This window comes from Acanthochromis polyacanthus, chromosome 3 (assembly GCF_021347895.1).
Source record: "Acanthochromis polyacanthus isolate Apoly-LR-REF ecotype Palm Island chromosome 3, KAUST_Apoly_ChrSc, whole genome shotgun sequence".
NCBI lineage: Eukaryota > Metazoa > Chordata > Actinopteri > Pomacentridae > Acanthochromis > Acanthochromis polyacanthus.
In genome coordinates, this window is record NC_067115.1 from 24,239,061 (window position 1) to 24,255,652 (window position 16,592).

General features: G+C 41.2%; 2 protein-coding genes across 7 annotated transcripts in view; both read left to right on the forward strand.

Annotated features, from left to right (window-relative positions):
• Positions 1–2,683: 2,683 nt before the first annotated feature.
• LOC127533137 (NEDD4-binding protein 2-like) overlaps positions 2,684–16,592 on the forward strand; it is a 27,104-nt gene continuing 13,195 nt past the window's right edge. Inside the window, exons 1-6 of one of the 6 annotated variants that reach the window (XM_051945487.1) lie at positions 2,684–3,276; positions 4,535–5,534; positions 6,372–6,496; positions 6,708–6,796; positions 7,649–7,725; positions 10,975–11,115. In XM_051945487.1, coding sequence (XP_051801447.1) covers positions 3,024–3,276; positions 4,535–5,534; positions 6,372–6,496; positions 6,708–6,796; positions 7,649–7,725; positions 10,975–11,115 — 1,685 coding nt within the window. In that variant the 5' untranslated portion in view covers positions 2,684–3,023. The remainder of the gene's footprint in view (positions 3,277–4,534; positions 5,535–6,371; positions 6,497–6,707; positions 6,797–7,648; positions 7,726–10,974; positions 11,116–16,592) is intronic. The other 5 variants (XM_051945482.1, XM_051945485.1, XM_051945488.1 and 2 more) reach the window with 5 other exon arrangements.
• Positions 14,449–16,592, forward strand: part of LOC110959281 (NEDD4-binding protein 2) — a 25,857-nt gene continuing 23,713 nt past the window's right edge. The window contains exon 1 of the mRNA XM_051945490.1: positions 14,449–14,533. The gene's annotated coding sequence lies outside the window, so the exon portion shown is untranslated. The remainder of the gene's footprint in view (positions 14,534–16,592) is intronic.

A 16,592-nucleotide genomic window follows, 5' to 3' on the forward strand; every position in this document is an offset into this window, starting at 1 on the left:
ACTAACATTAATCATCATCAACCCTAAGGCAGCACCTATGTATTGTAATTTCAATATTTTAAAGAACTAACATGATAGTCTAATAACAACAATTTCGTTTAATCCTCACTACTATTATTACTATAGCTACACCTATACTTATACTACACTACTGGTCATAAATTCATCAACTCCCAAATAAAGAGCAACCTACTGTGAAATACTGCCACCAAAAGATCAACTGGTGATTAACAATTAAAACTTTGACCCATTGAAGAATGTTGCAGACTGTCTGCTTTGTTAAATGAGCCAGTTTTTTTTTTTTTTAGTTTTTTTTCCTGCAAAGTCCCTCCAAGTTAGTATTTTAGTATTTAAGTACATTTAAAAAATATATAATTCTCATCTGAGGGATTACATATCTCGTCTGGCCTGGGAACACCTCGGGATCCCCCAGGGAAGAGCTGGAAAGCGTTGCTGTGGGGAGGGACGTCTGGAGCAACCTGCTTCGCCTGCTGCCTCCGCAACCCGGCCCCGGATAAGCGGAGGAAAATGGATGGATGGATGGATAATTCTCATCTGATTGCGTGATTTATGACATCAGGGCCAGGTCATTATTTACCTGCAAGATGGATTGTTTTTCATATGCAAATAGTATATCACTTAATATTCATATGGGTGTAATTATATAAGAAAATTCAATAAACTGTAGGAACAGATAACTTCATCACAAAAATGTCCCTGCAACAAATGTCACAGTAGCTTACAGATTTTGTTATGTTTTTTTCTAAAACCTTACTGCAAAGACGTAATGAATTACTGGTACTAGCTTTTAAGGTATCTGTACTTCACTTAATTATTTAGTTGCTCCATTGCACTGATCTGATGTTAAGTTAGCAGCTTAATAGATCAAATTATTCATGTGGTTAAATTACTTGTTAATGCTTTGATAATAATACTACATATTTTAAAGGACTAAAGTAACAATTTGTGAACATATTTCTTCTAGAAGTTTATTTCCATTATCACTACCATCAATTATGGGAAATACTGACACCTAGGGGTCAACATATGATTATCAATTGAAAACTTTGCCCATTTCCAAACTGAAGTTTTATATCATATCATTTGATATAATATTAATTATGCCAATTAAATGCATTCATAATAACAGGTTTTGGTGATTATTTCCCTGTAAAATGGGCCAATTTCTATATGTAATCAGTTCATGTATTTATTACTAATACAGGTGTTGTTATAAAAAGAAAATCGATTGTTTTTCTTAAATCAAATGAACAATGGTAAACTATCAAAAAGGTCATGTCCAGAACAGTCCCATGAATGAGCTGAAAAATCATTATTGTGAGATAAAATAAATTGCTGACAGTTGAACAATGCCAACACCGATAAGTAAGATCACTTAAAAATTGTAACTTTGACAACTTTAAGTAGGATTGTGTTACACGGAAATACTTTTTGTAAAATTGAAAAAAACTATAGATGCACAGAATTCAATAAAATACATAATATATTGAAAAAAGAGAGTATACTTATAATACTTATAAAGATAAAATAATATTTGTTATGAATATTGACAGCAATGTAAGATACAATGGAAGAAATATCAATTTTCTACATTATTGTGAAAATTAAAATAAGGAAATATGTGAAAGACTGTGAAAGACTGAAAATTCAAATAGAAAAAAGTACATTCCCCATAGGACCATGAAATATTTTATAAAAAACAAATGTGTAACCTATAAAGTAGATTTTCTTGTAGGATTTGGAGGAATTCATGGGTGTCGTATAGGACTTAACATCTTCATAAAGCAAATTACATTTATATTAAACCCCAGCTTACTAATTAGTGCCACAGATATTATACAGTCTATAATTAATGCATTACTTGTAAAATTCCTGCATATTTTTGCTTTATTTTACCAATTTTTATTACATATTTTGTTTTGTTTCTGTTAGGCATTTTGTCATTTTGAGATGAAAAGGGCATTGGAAATTCTTCTTCTTATTATTATTATTATTATATGATATTATTAGTTACTTTAAGGGTATCATATTGTGAAAATCCAGGTGTCACCTTAAAGCTGTTAAGATATGAAGGCTTTTATTCCTCAAGCAGTTAAGATAACTACCACTTAAAGTTTGAGGTTGAATCAAATCGATCTAGCAGCTGTACAGAGAAAGGGATGATGATGTGGCTACCCGGCACTTATTATTAAAATCCTACGATAAGGTCAAACGTTGAATAACCAGCAATGACCATTTAGCTGCCAGAAACCAGAGAGGCTGCAAGAAATTGCTGGTTGACTGCCAATCACAGATGCAGACAAAGTCTTCTTCCTGAATAATGATAATAATAACTTTATTCATATAACATTAAAAAATAGTTTATCAAAGACTGAGAGACAACATCACACCAAAGAACCAGCCAACTAAAAGTAAAATAAAACAAGGGAGAACATCTAAAATAATCAGGACATAATACAAAATAGAACACTAAAGCTAAACTAAAGCTAAAAGTAAACTTTACATAGAAGCAAGTCTATAAAAATGGGTTTTCGGAAGTGATTTAAAAGAAGTCCTCAGGCAGGGGATTATACAGTCATGGTGAGCATCTTTGCAGTATTTTTAGGTAAAATAAATAAATAAATAAATATTTTGGGTATATGTGAGACATTAATGAATTAATTTGGAGTTTGTGTTTATTCTCCTACAGATTAGAGTGGGTTTATATGTCATGGTAGACTTTTATTTTGAAAGGACTACCGTGTTGATTCCCGAGTCACTCAGTCCGTCTGGTACGCCTGGTACCCTCCGTGTTTTCTGATGCATTTCCACTCGCACAGTGTCTGTTTCCACCACTTGGAGTGCTGTTAGAGACCATAACCTTGAATAGTTGCACTTTGGTTCCTCCGGTACTACAGAGGCATGTCTTCGGCTGCGGGCCAACCTCCCGTAGCTCCGCGGCTACTCAGCTAGCTCCGTTAGCCGCTAATGAGAGCACACGGCGGCTGCTTCTCGGTCTCGGCATGCCTCGGAGAAAGAAGAACGACCAGAGCCCGGCGAGGCTCCCCGGCGGGCCGCCAGAGGGGGGAAGTCTTGGCCACAACTCGGGTTACCAACTACCTCAGTTGTACGAGGGGGCAATGGCAAGCAACTTTCCGAGCGGCGCGTCGGTGTCCAGCGCCGACAAGGAGAAGATGGTCAGAAGCATGCAGGAGATGTTCTCACACCTGGACCCAGAAGTTATTTACATCGTGCTCTCCGAGTGTGACTTTAAAGGTGACCCGACACACGGAAGGCAGCTGTCAAACCTGCTGTGTAACTCTGGGGGAAAAGTAGCCACTGTAACTTGGCTAACCAGTTAGCTAAGTGTAGCTTGTTGTCAGCGCAGCTTACTGTACGAGATTACTTCACTGTTAATAGTAAAGCTCCGTATGTGTCGTTGACATGAGTACAACTTAAAGCTGCACCCTTTACTTGTTTTTGTTTACACACCCGGGCACCCTCTTCCACCTGTTGCACCTGTGTAGAGCTATGGAAATGCTAAATTATAGATATTCATTATAGGTAAATGAGAGATCCTGTATGTTTACTTAAAAGACAGCAAGTGATTCCATAATCAGTTAGGCTCAATTAAAGAAAAAATGAAAAAAGAAATGTTTAATTGGTGTCTTTTCAACTACATAGGGGTGTTAAACTCATATTAGTAGTAATTTGATCTTAAGTGTACTGGACCAGTGAAATCACAGCATAATAACCTATATATAATTTAAAATCTTTCCCTCTGTTTTAGTGCAAAAAGTGCATTCTTTTTGCAAAACATTACAGACAACCTGAAATTTCTTTAGAAAAATCTGTGCAATTTCAACAGTATTGTCCCTCAGTTTGTCATTTATACATTATAACTTACCGATCACAGTGTGTCTGCAAAACATTTAGTCACAGGTATCTGGGACTAAAGAATGCAGTATTTTACTTTATGATCAAACCAACGTGTCAAGTTCGAGAAATTATTCTAAATTTACATTCGTTTTCACATCTGTGTAGTAATCCTGACCACCTGAACTGACATACCATACAAACTAAAGTGAGAACTATTAAGGAAGAAGGTTAAGTGCCTTGGAAATGTGTAAAATATATATGTAAAAAATGAATAGAAGTTGTGGCAGTGCAGTGGACAAATGTAAAATAGCAATTAATTTTTTTGAAAAATTGCAGTTAATGTCATCTATGTAAGTTTTTCAGTTTGCAAAGTCGTCCCACGGGCCGGATTGGACCTTCTGGTGGTCCAGTTTTGGCCATATGTTTGACACCCCTAACAAAGAGGAGTCAAGGTGACGGCGAAGCTACTCTGAAACTGAATTGTGATTCTGTTGTGTTGATAAAACCCATTTGATTTAGTTTTGTGTTATTGTCTTAGCTTCTTTGTTGTTAGGTGGTTCTGTTTGAATTCATTAATGTAAATTGCTGTTCACTGTGTTAAGATGACAGTCGGGTACTGTGTGACTCATGTCTCTCTCTTGGTGTCTGGTCATAGTTGAAAATGCGATGGACTCCCTCCTGGAGCTGTCTGTGGCAGCAGAAGATGCAGTCCCAATCCCTCCTCCTGTTTCTGGCTTCGAGCGCACTGCTGCAGCCCTGCTCAGTCCAAGGCACTTTTCTAAACCAGCTCCAGACCCAGACTTCTCCAAACCATCGCAGCAGCCTTCATCTCCTCCCTCCACGAACCTCCTGACAGAAGAGTTGGACCTGCTAGTTGATCAGGAGCTACAGTCTCTAACTGCACTGCAAGATCAAAAGGAGGAGCATCATAACAGCAAGTATTTACCTGCTGATACATCCCTTTCCTCTTTCCCTCCACCACCTGTTCCTCAACAGGCCCTCCCTGAGCTGCTTCAGTCCAGTCTGGAGCCTGGATTCAGAGGGCCCTCTGCCGAGCAGCCAGGCCCAGTGGGAGGCTTGTCTGGAGTTTCCTCTCCCCTAAACCAGCTCAGCACGTGGGAAGACGACATTGGTGAGGGGCAGCAATCGGTTTTGGATTTCACACACCTGACAACAGACACATCTGCAGACAAGCCCAAACCTCCTCTGGACTTGGCAGCCTCTGGGCGTCCTTCAGCTTTTCAGGTGTATAAAAAGCAAGACCCTCCACACACGCTTTCAGAAAGGACTGGGCTCATGCAGCCTGATGCGGTAGCCGGTGGAGCAAGATCTAAGGTCAGCATGCTTAACTCCCCTTGGAACCCAGAGGCCCCAATTTTTTTGCCTCGTATCCATGGAAACCAGGGCCCGACCTTCATTACTCCTGTGGCCCAGTCCTCCTCCAACTGGTCCAGCCAGCCCAGGCATGCCTCTCCCTGGCTGAGTCAGGGCCCTGTCAGTCAGGCACCTCTCAAACCTTCTGCTACTATTCCAAAGTCGTGGGCCGTACCTACTGCTCCACAGGTCTCTGCTAAGTTCAGCAGGCTTCATTTGGATGGGAAGCTGCTGGTGCTGCTCCGGGGAGCTCCAGGATCTGGCAAGTCAACCTTGGCAAGGTAAGAAATATTGCAGTAGTCTAAACAGTAATACTATTTCCTTTAGTAATGTAGGTTATTCAGTGGTGTGGTTTTGCAGCTAGCAGAGTAGAGACTAGAGTCTGAATGCAACATGTACCAGAACAATAAACAGTTTAACAGAAAGCACCAGTTTGTCTGACAGACATACTATCACCAATGTTTTTGAAACATTTTTTTAACAAAGTAAGAAATCACAAATTCACATTATGTCAAGATTACTTGGTCTTTTTCTATTCGCTTGAATTTTTAGGATTGATTTTTAAAATGGCACATTGTTGCACACAAAGCATTACATGGTAATGTAACTTCATATACTATGTCCTGTACCTTTTGTCGTTTGGTGGCCTGTGTGCAAAGGTTCCAAACTAGAAAAACCACATTTCTATCTCTGCTGGTAGAGATGTGTCGTAAATACCTTAATGTTTCAGTAAAGAGATGTTTGTTTGCAATTTAAAAGATTTTAACAAATGACTTTAACTTGTTTCCTTTTGGCTGTTGTAGCATGAAAAGAGTCTGTATTATGTCTCACTCACTTACCTTCAGCCTGCAGTAATGTTGAAACTACAAACCAGAATATTTGGGGGAAAAGGCCAGAGATTTTGTTGCCAAACTGATGGATGACTACCATGATCACATTATCTAAATATTAAAAAGATTAGATGTGTCTTTGGTGAGTTTAATAACTTCAGAGAATTCAAGATAGCAAAGTCATAACCAACAGCCATGGTTGCATAATAGTCATGGACGTCTGACACAGTAATCACAAGATGAGTTACATCACTGGAAAGCCGTCTTTGTGTGTGTGTGTCTCTACAGAGCCTTGCTGGAGCATAACCCAGGCGGAGTCATACTCAGCACTGATGACTATTACTACCATAATGGAACTTATCAATTTGACCCCACTACCTTGGGCGAGGCCCATGAGTGGAACCATAAACGAGGTACAAACACACACACAGTTTTGATGTGACTCCAGAGCAGTCACAAGTGAACAAGCATGAGTGACCCTTTGAAGCATTTTTTATCTGAGTGATTCATTGCCATTGTTTTGCCTTTGATTGCCCTGTTTTGTTTTGTTTTTTACTTCAGTTGCACAAAAACAAATGATTATTTCTCTTGTGCTGTCTGTCCTTTTCCAACTTTATCCCACAGCCAAGGAGGCTTTTAAGAAGGGAACTAAACCTATCATCATTGACAATACCAACATGCAGAGCTGGGAGATGAGACCCTATGTAGTTCAGGTCAGTCAGCATTGCAAGAATATATAAAGTGTAGTAATAGAGCTTAAGTGTTTAACTAATTCTACATCTCTACTAGTTGCTGCTCTACATTGTCCCCATCTTAAATACGACCTAAATGCTGTAAATGTGCTAAACCTCTTAGAGTAAATATTTACTTATCTGTGATTTCACACAAGCAGTGTTGTGTCGACATACAATGTATGATTCAGAATTTTTTCTAGTGATATGGGCATAGTTTTTAAAGCAGCAAAATGTGAGTATACATAGCATTTTAGGTATAGCTGTTATAACAAGTATCTAAAAATTCTGCAGTATACAAGGGGTCCTCGGTTTACAATGTCCTCGACCTACAGCGTTCGTCGTTATGTCTGAACTGGTTATGTTAAACTAGTTGGCAAGCAGAGCAGACAAATACATCATCACACGGCGCTATAAGACAGCTTTGTTTACATTTACCGGTTGTACGCCAGCTTGGATTGTGCTACATTCGTTAACTTTTTGCCCTTCATTATGGTTCCCAAGTGGAAGTAAGTCTTCTGATGGCAGTGCTTCGAAGAAAAGGAAAGCTCTCTCTGTAGAAGTGAAATTAGATACAATAAAATGTTCAAGTTGAAAAAAGCAGTGCAACATACTCTGTTTTCTTCTAAAATGACTCCTACGTGCATGAAAGTCATCGGTATTCATGACTTTTCCGAAGAACTGATCGATATCGTGATGCATGTATTGGCCTTGGTTACAAATCGACGTAAGGCGATTTTCACCTTAAATCGGAACTCCAACTTAAATCAATGACCCCCTGTACATACATTTGTTATGGATTTAAAGAAATTATTGATCCTGCATCTGTTATAGGCACTAAAACATGGATATAAGGTGCTGTTCAGAGAGCCGGACACCTGGTGGAAGAACAAACCCAAAGAGCTGGAGAGGTGAGAGCACAGAGGAATGACAGCAGTGTCTGGTTTAACACTGAATCCCAAACCGTTTTTTTGTTTGCTCCTATCATGTTTTTGTTCACCGTGGGCTCTTTTTTTTTTTTTTACCCCATTGTAAAATCCTGCACTTCTGTGGAAACAGCACAACCATGGGTTGGAGGAGAGGGAACTCAAAAATTGATTTCTGTGCAGTTATACACACAATTATAATCCATCCATTCTCTATACACCGCTTTATCCTCACTAGGGTCGCGGGGGGTGCTGGAGTCTATCCCAGCTGACTCGGGTGAAGGCAGGGGACACCCTGGACAGGTTGCCAGTCTGTCGCAGGGCGACATATACAGACAAACAATCACACTTGCATTCACACCTACGGACAATTTAGAGTGATCAATTACCTCAGCATATTTTTGGACTGTGGGAGGAAGCCGGAGTACCCGGAGAAAACCCACGCATGCACAGGGAGAACATGCAAACTTCATGCAGAAAGATCCCAGGCCCACCGGGGATCTTCTTGCTGCAAGGCGAAAGTGCTAACCATTACGCTACTGTGCAGCCCCACAATTATAATGCTAAGTTGATTTTTTTTACCAGTATTTTTACCACATTATGACCACTGACAGGTGAAGTGACTAACATCAATCATCTTGTTCTAATGCAATGTTCTGCTGGGAAACCTCGAGTCCTGACATTCATGTGGATGTTTGGCTTGCACCACCCTCCTAAACGTTGCAGGTCAAGCAACCCACCAACCCTGTCTGTGTCTCATATCTGCTCTCTATAAACAGTTTGCAGTTCAGAGCAGTACAGCTGAAAATGCACTGAATCTTTGTCATGTAACTGTTAGTCACAGTGAAGTCAGTCATAACTACGCAGTTCTGCTGACAAGCACAGAATTTTTTTTCTGGTTTGAATTGGACAGGTGTGTTATTTTGGGCAAATTTTTAAATGAGATATGTGTAAATAGGTGATTTTGATGAAATACCCCATTTTAAGGTTAGACTTGATTAAGTTTCCCGAACCAAACAGCATGTCACAGATAAGTAGTTCGAGAACTGTCGGAAAATCCAAATCCGATGATTATCTTTGTTTTAACAGTTTGTAACTGATAAATCATGTCAGATTCAGATTACTTTGTCATTCAGGCAAATTACACCAGAGATAAAAACAAAATACACTCAAAAATATAAACGCAACACTTTTGTTTTTGCTCCCATTTTTTATGAGATGAACTCAAAGATCTAAAACTTTTTCCACATACACAATATCACCATTTCTCTCAAATATTGTTCACAAATCTGTCTAAATCTGTGATAGTGAGAACTTCTCCTTTGCTGAGATAATCCATCCCACCTCACAGGTGTGTCATATCAAGATGCTGATTAGACACCATGATTAGTGCACAGGTGTGCCTTAGACTGCCCACAATAAAAGGCCACTCTGAAAGGTGCAGTTTTATCACACAGCACAATGCCACAGATGTGGCAAGATTTGAGGGAGCGTTCAGTTGGCATGATGACAGCAGGAATGTCAACCAGAGCTGTTGCTCGTGTATTGAATGTTCATTTCTCTACCAAAAGCCGTCTGCAAAGGCGTTTCAGAGAATTTGGCAGTGCATCCAACCAGCCTCACAACCGCAGATCACGTGTGAACCACACCAGCCCAGGACCTCCACATCCAGCATGTTCACCTCCAAGATGGTCCGAGACCAGCCACTCTGACAGCTGCTGAAACAATCGGTTTGCATGACCAAAGAATTTCTGCACAAACTGTGAGAAACCGTCTCAGGGAAGCTCATCTGCATGCTCGTCGTCCTCATCGGGGTCTCCACCTGACTCCAGTTCGTCATCGTAACTGACTTGAGTGAGCAAATGCACACATTGGATGGCGTCTGGCACGTTGGAGAGGTGTTCGCTTCACGGATGAATCCCGGTTTACACTATTCAGGGCAGATGGCAGACAGCGTGTGTGGCGTCGTGTGGGTGAGCGGTTTTCTGATGTCAATGTTGTGGATGGAGTGGCCCATGGTGGCGGTGGGGTTATGGTATGGGCAGGCGTCTGTTATGGACGAAGAACACAGGTGCATTCTATTGATGGCATTCTGAATGCACAGAGATACCGTGACGAGATCCTGAGGCCCATTGTTGTGCCATACATCCAAGAACATCACCTCATGTTGCAGCAGGATAATGCACGGCCCCATGTTGCAAGGATCTGCGTATACGACAGCGTGTACTAGTTCCTGCCGATATCCAGCAACTTCGCACAGCCATTGAAGAGGAGTGCCCCCCTCCTCCAATAAAACAAAACTACACCTTTCAGAGTGGCCTTTTATTGTGGGCAGTTTAAGGCACACCTGTGCACTAATCATGGTGTCTAATCAGCATCTTGATATGGCACACCTGTGAGGTGGGATGGATTATCTCAGCAAAGGAGAAGTGCTCACTATCACAGATTTAGACAGATTTGTGAACAATATTTGAGAGAAATGGTGATATTGTGTATGTGGAAAAAGTTTTAGATCTTTGAGTTCATCTCATAAAAAATGGGAGCAAAAACAAAAGTGTTGCATTTATATTTTTGTTGAGTGTAAGTTATAAATACTGGTGTGGTAGTGCAGTGAATGAAAAATAAAAAAGTGAAAACACAGAAAAAAATAAGAAATTATTGCACGTCCCAAGGTAACTGCACTTGTCAAAGGCAGTAGAGATTGTCTATGTTGATATTTCCAGTCCTCTGCTTAAAAAACAGATGGCGGTGGGATAGAACCTGTTCCTGAACCTAACAGTTTTATATCTCAGGCTGCGGTACCTCCTGCCTGAGGGTAGGAGGGAAAACAGTCCCCGGGCAGGGTGAGTGGGGTCCTTGGTGATCCTCAATGCCCTTGACAGGCAATGTTGTTCTGCCAAGACCCTTACAGGTGGCAGCGAGACCCTGATGATCCTCTCAGCAGCCCTCATCACTCTCTTCAGTGCCCTCCAATCAGAGGCACTGCTGCTCTCATGCCACAGAGAGATGCTGCTGGTTTGCACGCTCTCTGTGGTGCCGGTGTAGAAAGTGGCAATTTTGTAAAGACAAAATATTTAACAAACCTACACCTGTAGGTTTTGGGGTTCCGAGGATTAATATAGAATGTATTCTAATTTTTTTTTTTTTTTACTGTTACAAAGCACAATGCTGTTGGAGACAGTTTTATAAATGTAATTTAACTGTGTCTTTATTTACCTGTATTTTCATGTTCAGACGTACCACACATGATGTACCAGTGGAAACAATCCGCCGCATGCTTAATGGATACGAGCGCTTCGTCACGATCCAGGCGATTATGGGCTCAACGATGCCTGAGCGGAAACAGCAGCTCCTTCTGGAGAACAGAGACTCACAGTGAGTTTCACTCAAAAAGTCTTATCTCACTGAACTGACATCCTACTTGTATCAAATGGTATTTTGATGAGGAAGACTCTGTCATAAATAAACATTAAAATGAGGAGCATCTGAGTCCATGTGAATATTCTGAAAGTCAGATTGATTCAAACAGCAGATGGTTTGATGAAATCACTTTCTTTGTAGATACTGTCAATGTAGAATCTCACAAAAACTATTTTACTGAGCTGTAATCTAAACTTATCTTGATAAACTAGTATGGTGTAACATTATGAAAGAATAGCATTATTTACAGATTGTATGCAGTGTAACTGACTTTGAAATTCTCTTTTCTGTCAACTAGGGATTCACAATATTGGTATTTTTACTGTGAACTGATAGTTCACTGAAACTTTTATAGGAATTGTGTCATAGCTTTTTGTTTTTTTGGCCATGAAAACATGACTGTAGATCTTAACTTTAACTGACTGTAGATGCAGATATGTAGAGAAGTTCAGGCTCATTCTAAGTGACTGCAGTCACATAAAGAGAAGTACAAATTTCCAAAATGTAGAATTTATTTTAGCATTTATTCACCTGATTTGTCTTGCATTTCCATCTCTATGTTGCCTCAAGTGAAAACAGTTTTGACACACATATTAAAACGGATAATTCTACTAATAGCTAAGTATTTTATGGTATGAAAGGACATGCACTTTTGTGCTTAAAATACATGAAAAAATACATTTATGGCAGGAATCATCCAAATCACAGGCAGTTATTGTTGTATTGCACTCATCAGTTATATTTGCTGTGCCTTTTACACCTTTCTGCTTCTTTAGGCCACTGTCTCTTGAAACACCTTGTCCTGACCTCGTAGATCAGCCTGGATTGACTGAGAAATGTAAGAAATCCCGTCCTCAGCTGTTTTCCTCACTCCCCGATGTGTCATCTGTTGGTCGCTCTGGAGAGGTGGGAATGCTTGAAGACAGCACCCACAAATCCACCGAATCGCTCAATGTCCAACTCAGTGAAAGATCTACGGACAACCTTGACATTTCTGATGGGAACGACGTTGATTTAGGGGACTTAGATTCTGAACTGGACGACCAGTTGAGCCAGCTGAATCGTCCAAATGGAGACCAGAGAATCCCAGACTGCATTGTGGAATCAGTGATGAATGAAGATTCATGCGAAACTGAAAAGCCTGTTGCCTTCTCTGAATCTATTGGACAGAGAGTGAAGAGAGAAAGGCCGAGCAGGAGGTCTGGTTTCGACAACATGGAGCCTGCAGATCTAGTAAAAGATACTAACCAGGAAAAGACAAAAGTAGAGAAATCAGAAGGGGCTGAGTTAGCAGCACACATGGGAGAGGAAGAAAGGCATAAGATGTTGAATTTTGTAGGAGACTGGCCTTCTGAAGGATCTCTTGAGCAGCGACAGGTGAGAAAAAGAAAAACCCGTGTAGAAGTACATGGGAGCGAAGATGAAGATGCATCTCAAGAATGCAATGACCATGAAAAAACAGCAAGCACACACTCGGGCCCTGATTTAACCGAGCTTCAGAAACTTTTTGATCTTATCCAGACAGGCATAGTTGCAGCTGAACCCAGCTCTTCCCGCTCATGCTCCATTTCGCTGAGTTCTGGAGAGGAATTGGAGAGAGAGGATGAGGCAGGTGGCTTGCTTGAGGAATCCCATGACAGTAGATCTAGCAGTGAGGAGAGAAAACTAAACAGTGGTAGGGTTAACATCAGCAGAGGGGAATTACCTGACTGTGTGTTAGACTGGAAGGCAGCTGACTCTTGTGTTGTCAGGGAAATAAATATTGATAATATAGGAAGAACTATCACCGAAACGACTGACAGAGAATCTCTATCTGTAGATTTAAAAGCACCTGATGCAGAAAACCCTTTTCCATCTCTTTTTGAGAAAACTAAGGAGGAAAACATAGCCCACAGTATTGAAGGTGAGACTGGAATAGATGTGGACAGCTGCACAGAGAACAGCAGAGAAACAAGAATTGAGGCTGAAGGCAACCACATTAGTGACACAAGTCAGAGTGTTGTGAGCGAGAGCTCTGTGGAAACAGAAAGTGGTCCTTTCAGTCAGGATAAGAAGCAGCGTCAGGGTCGCAGATCAGGGAAGCAGTGCAAGCTAGCCCTCACTTTCACTCAGAACTGCCCCGATTCCTTATCGAACACTGTGGACAGTCCCAATACCACAGCTCAAGACTTAGACAATAGTCAGAACAGCATCAACTCTGATGTCAAACCTAACTTTAATCCACACACCAGCCTTATCCTAGAAACAAACTTTGACGCCAGATCTGAGACAGACCAGCAGCAGGCTCTCCTCTTTCCTCTGGTGGACACAGGCTGCTTCACTCAGACAGAGCCTCAGGACTTTGCTCTTCTTTGGCGTCTCAATCGTACAGGCAGCCCCTGATGATGCAGTTGTCTCTGTGGGCAGCGACATCAGAGTTGTTTCTGGGGACGCTTCTCGTTTTGTGCCGGAGCTGTCCTCTGCTGTTTCTGCAGCGGTTGCAGTTCACCCGTCTGGCCACAGAGAGGTACCCTACCATGTCGTGCATGAGAAAGGCACACAGGTGGAGGAGAGAGAATTTGGGGTAACTCAAGACCGGCTCGAGAACCTGCGCATTCTCAGTCGCCATTTTAAACTAGTGAGTTTTGACACATTAGAAGACCTGTATGACAAATGCCATCAGGACTTAGAGTGGACCACCAACCTGCTGCTGGACTCTGGAGAGAGGTTCTTTAGAGATGAAGACTGTGGGGGGAGGAGGCCAGTGCAGTTGATGAAGAGGACCAGTACACTCCACTCTGCATGCAGCTTCATCTGAGGCTGTAGAAACCAGTTCATGTCCTGTTGTGTTAGATCAGCATCAACCTGAAGACAAGCCAGAAATAGAGACAAACGTAATTAAGGAGGGATCCCAGCAGTCCAACCTGTGAGACAGCTACAGAGTCAGATGTTAGTGCCCAATAATACTGAAGTGTCTAGTTTTGGAGGTGCGGCTGTTCCAGTTACGAACAACGATCTCTTGATACAACCTCAGATTAGAAACATCTCCACAAGCAGAACCTAGCTTGCCTGAAGCCGTAAGGGAAGTAGAGAGATGTGACGATACTGACCACAAGTGATATCTGAGTCTGACCTAGAGGGTGGAGCTTGGGGTGGAAACTGTGATAATGGGGTAACAACTGAAGAGTCAAGAATTGAGACTGAGGACGACATGGCTAGCTTGGAGGAGATCAGCCGCCTGCTGCTGGATAACCTGGAGGAGATGGAGAGACAGAAAAGGAGAGGAATGAGGAGACAAAACCACACCTGAGTATTCAGTGTGTGGAGCTGAAACTACCCACTGAGCTGGCACTGCAGCTCACGGAACTCTTCGGTCCTGTTGGAATAGACCCAGGTAACTGACACGCAGATTTTACACTGAAAAATATTTTTCACCAGTAAATTTATACCTTGATATTTTGACAACAGTTGTATGACATGCTGTGGTTATGATCTGATAGGTCATGCTGGGAGGAAGGGTCAAGAGCCAGCTGTCATGGAAAGGGGAAAGATAGTTATTTTCACAGGTGCAGATAACCACATGCATGTTAGAAAAGTGTCTTAAAGGGCTTTTATGCTTGTTGCACTTCAGTGCACACATGAACAGGGTTTTCTGCAGGATATTAATAGTCATTAAGTTGATTTTGCAAAAATTAAGGCCTTAAATGACATTAAAAATAATTAAATTTGATTCGCAATGGGATTAAAAATTCTTTCTGCCATTTTCAAGAAAAATATTTGACAATAATAACATAGAATTACAGACTGTGATTTGTTGATATGTGCATCTGTGTATGAGGAATGGGGAAATGCAAATTCCAGCAAAAATGGCTAGAAAACGTGGAATTCAGGAGAATGCCTACAGCCCGTTGGTGGTCAGGCGTGATTTCTGGATTAACAAATAGTGAAATGTAGGACTGTTTTCATATAAAAAATCATCTTTTACAAAAACCAAACCAGTGTAATTTCTTGAGTTTGCTGTTGTGGCATTAAAATTTTTACAGTGTAGCATTAAAAGCATTAAATTTGACTGGGTGATTTCTGCAGAAACACTGATGAAAAATGATGGTAGAGGAGTTCAATCTCCATCACAGCTCACACAAACTGCCAGTTCTGCGTAATTTGAGTGATTCAAAAAAGTTGTACAGAACTCACTAGTTCGGCCACCTTAGAGAAGGCTTAAACATGCTCTGCTAGCTGTTCTCAGTAAGGCTGTTGGTTTTAATGAAGAAAATAGCACATTCTTTTGCTACAGACACCCTCTACCTCTAGTGTCACTCTTGATTTCATTGCTTTTGTCAGTGATAACTCCCTTACCATTTGTTGAGTGCCACTCGTCTTGATTCAGTCATTGCTCTCTTATCTTTTGTTGTCAACCAGACCTCGATTCCATTACCGTTTGTCATTGATTAGCAACTATATGCAAACTGACCACTGTTCTGTATTTATATATACTGTTCCTTGCCAACTGTCTGACCGGCTTTATGAAATGTTTGACTCTGTAAATGTTCTGGGTCGCCTTACCTTCACAGACTCACACTTTGTGTTGGTAAGCCCACTGTATACCAGAATACTAAAAACACACCACTGTAGCAAACTTCGCATGACAACTTTAGGTACATTTCTTCAATAATTTTCATCCCTGCACTGCTGAACCTACTCAAAAGGTGAACTGCTCTACTCCTCAGAACTCACATAACTGCATATTCCTGTCTGGTTCGTTATATTCAGATACCTGCCCGGCCGATGACTACACAGTGCAGATGGACCTGAGCTTGGCAAAACTGCTCCACCAGAAGTGGAAGGAAACCATCCAGGTGAGGCGATTCTTTACCAGCATCACTTCTGTCCAGTCATAAATCTATCTTGGATCCACTGTGTGTGAGTCTAAGAGGGTCTTTGTTTTTTGTTTCTGTTCTAGGAACGGCAAAGACAAGCAACTCTTTCCTTTCACTTGCTGCAGGAAAGTGAGTCGTAACACATGCAAGCACAATTTTAGATGAAATCCACAAGGCATAAGCATATCTGGTACACCTTACACCACATTGTTTCACAGCTACTAAATGTCCATCTTTGAATGATCAATTTCGACACACTGGGGTGACTCACAGGTGGTCAAACCTGGACTAAGAGAGCAGACACCAGCAGCTAATTTTCTGATTAACACAGATAATTACATGCCATTGGACAACCAGCCAGACGCCTTTGGTCGGATCCCGTTCATGGACCACTGGAATGCTCCCCGTCCACATGTCTCTCTTCGAGATATTATAAAAGAGCAACAGGCTTTACAGGAAAACGTAAAGAAGGTATCATATGCCAGCTGTACCTGTGATTGTTGTGTTTTTCTGCACATAAACATTTTGTTTTTTTCTGTTTCCCTCATCCTAATGTGGTCCAACTCCTCTCTCCTT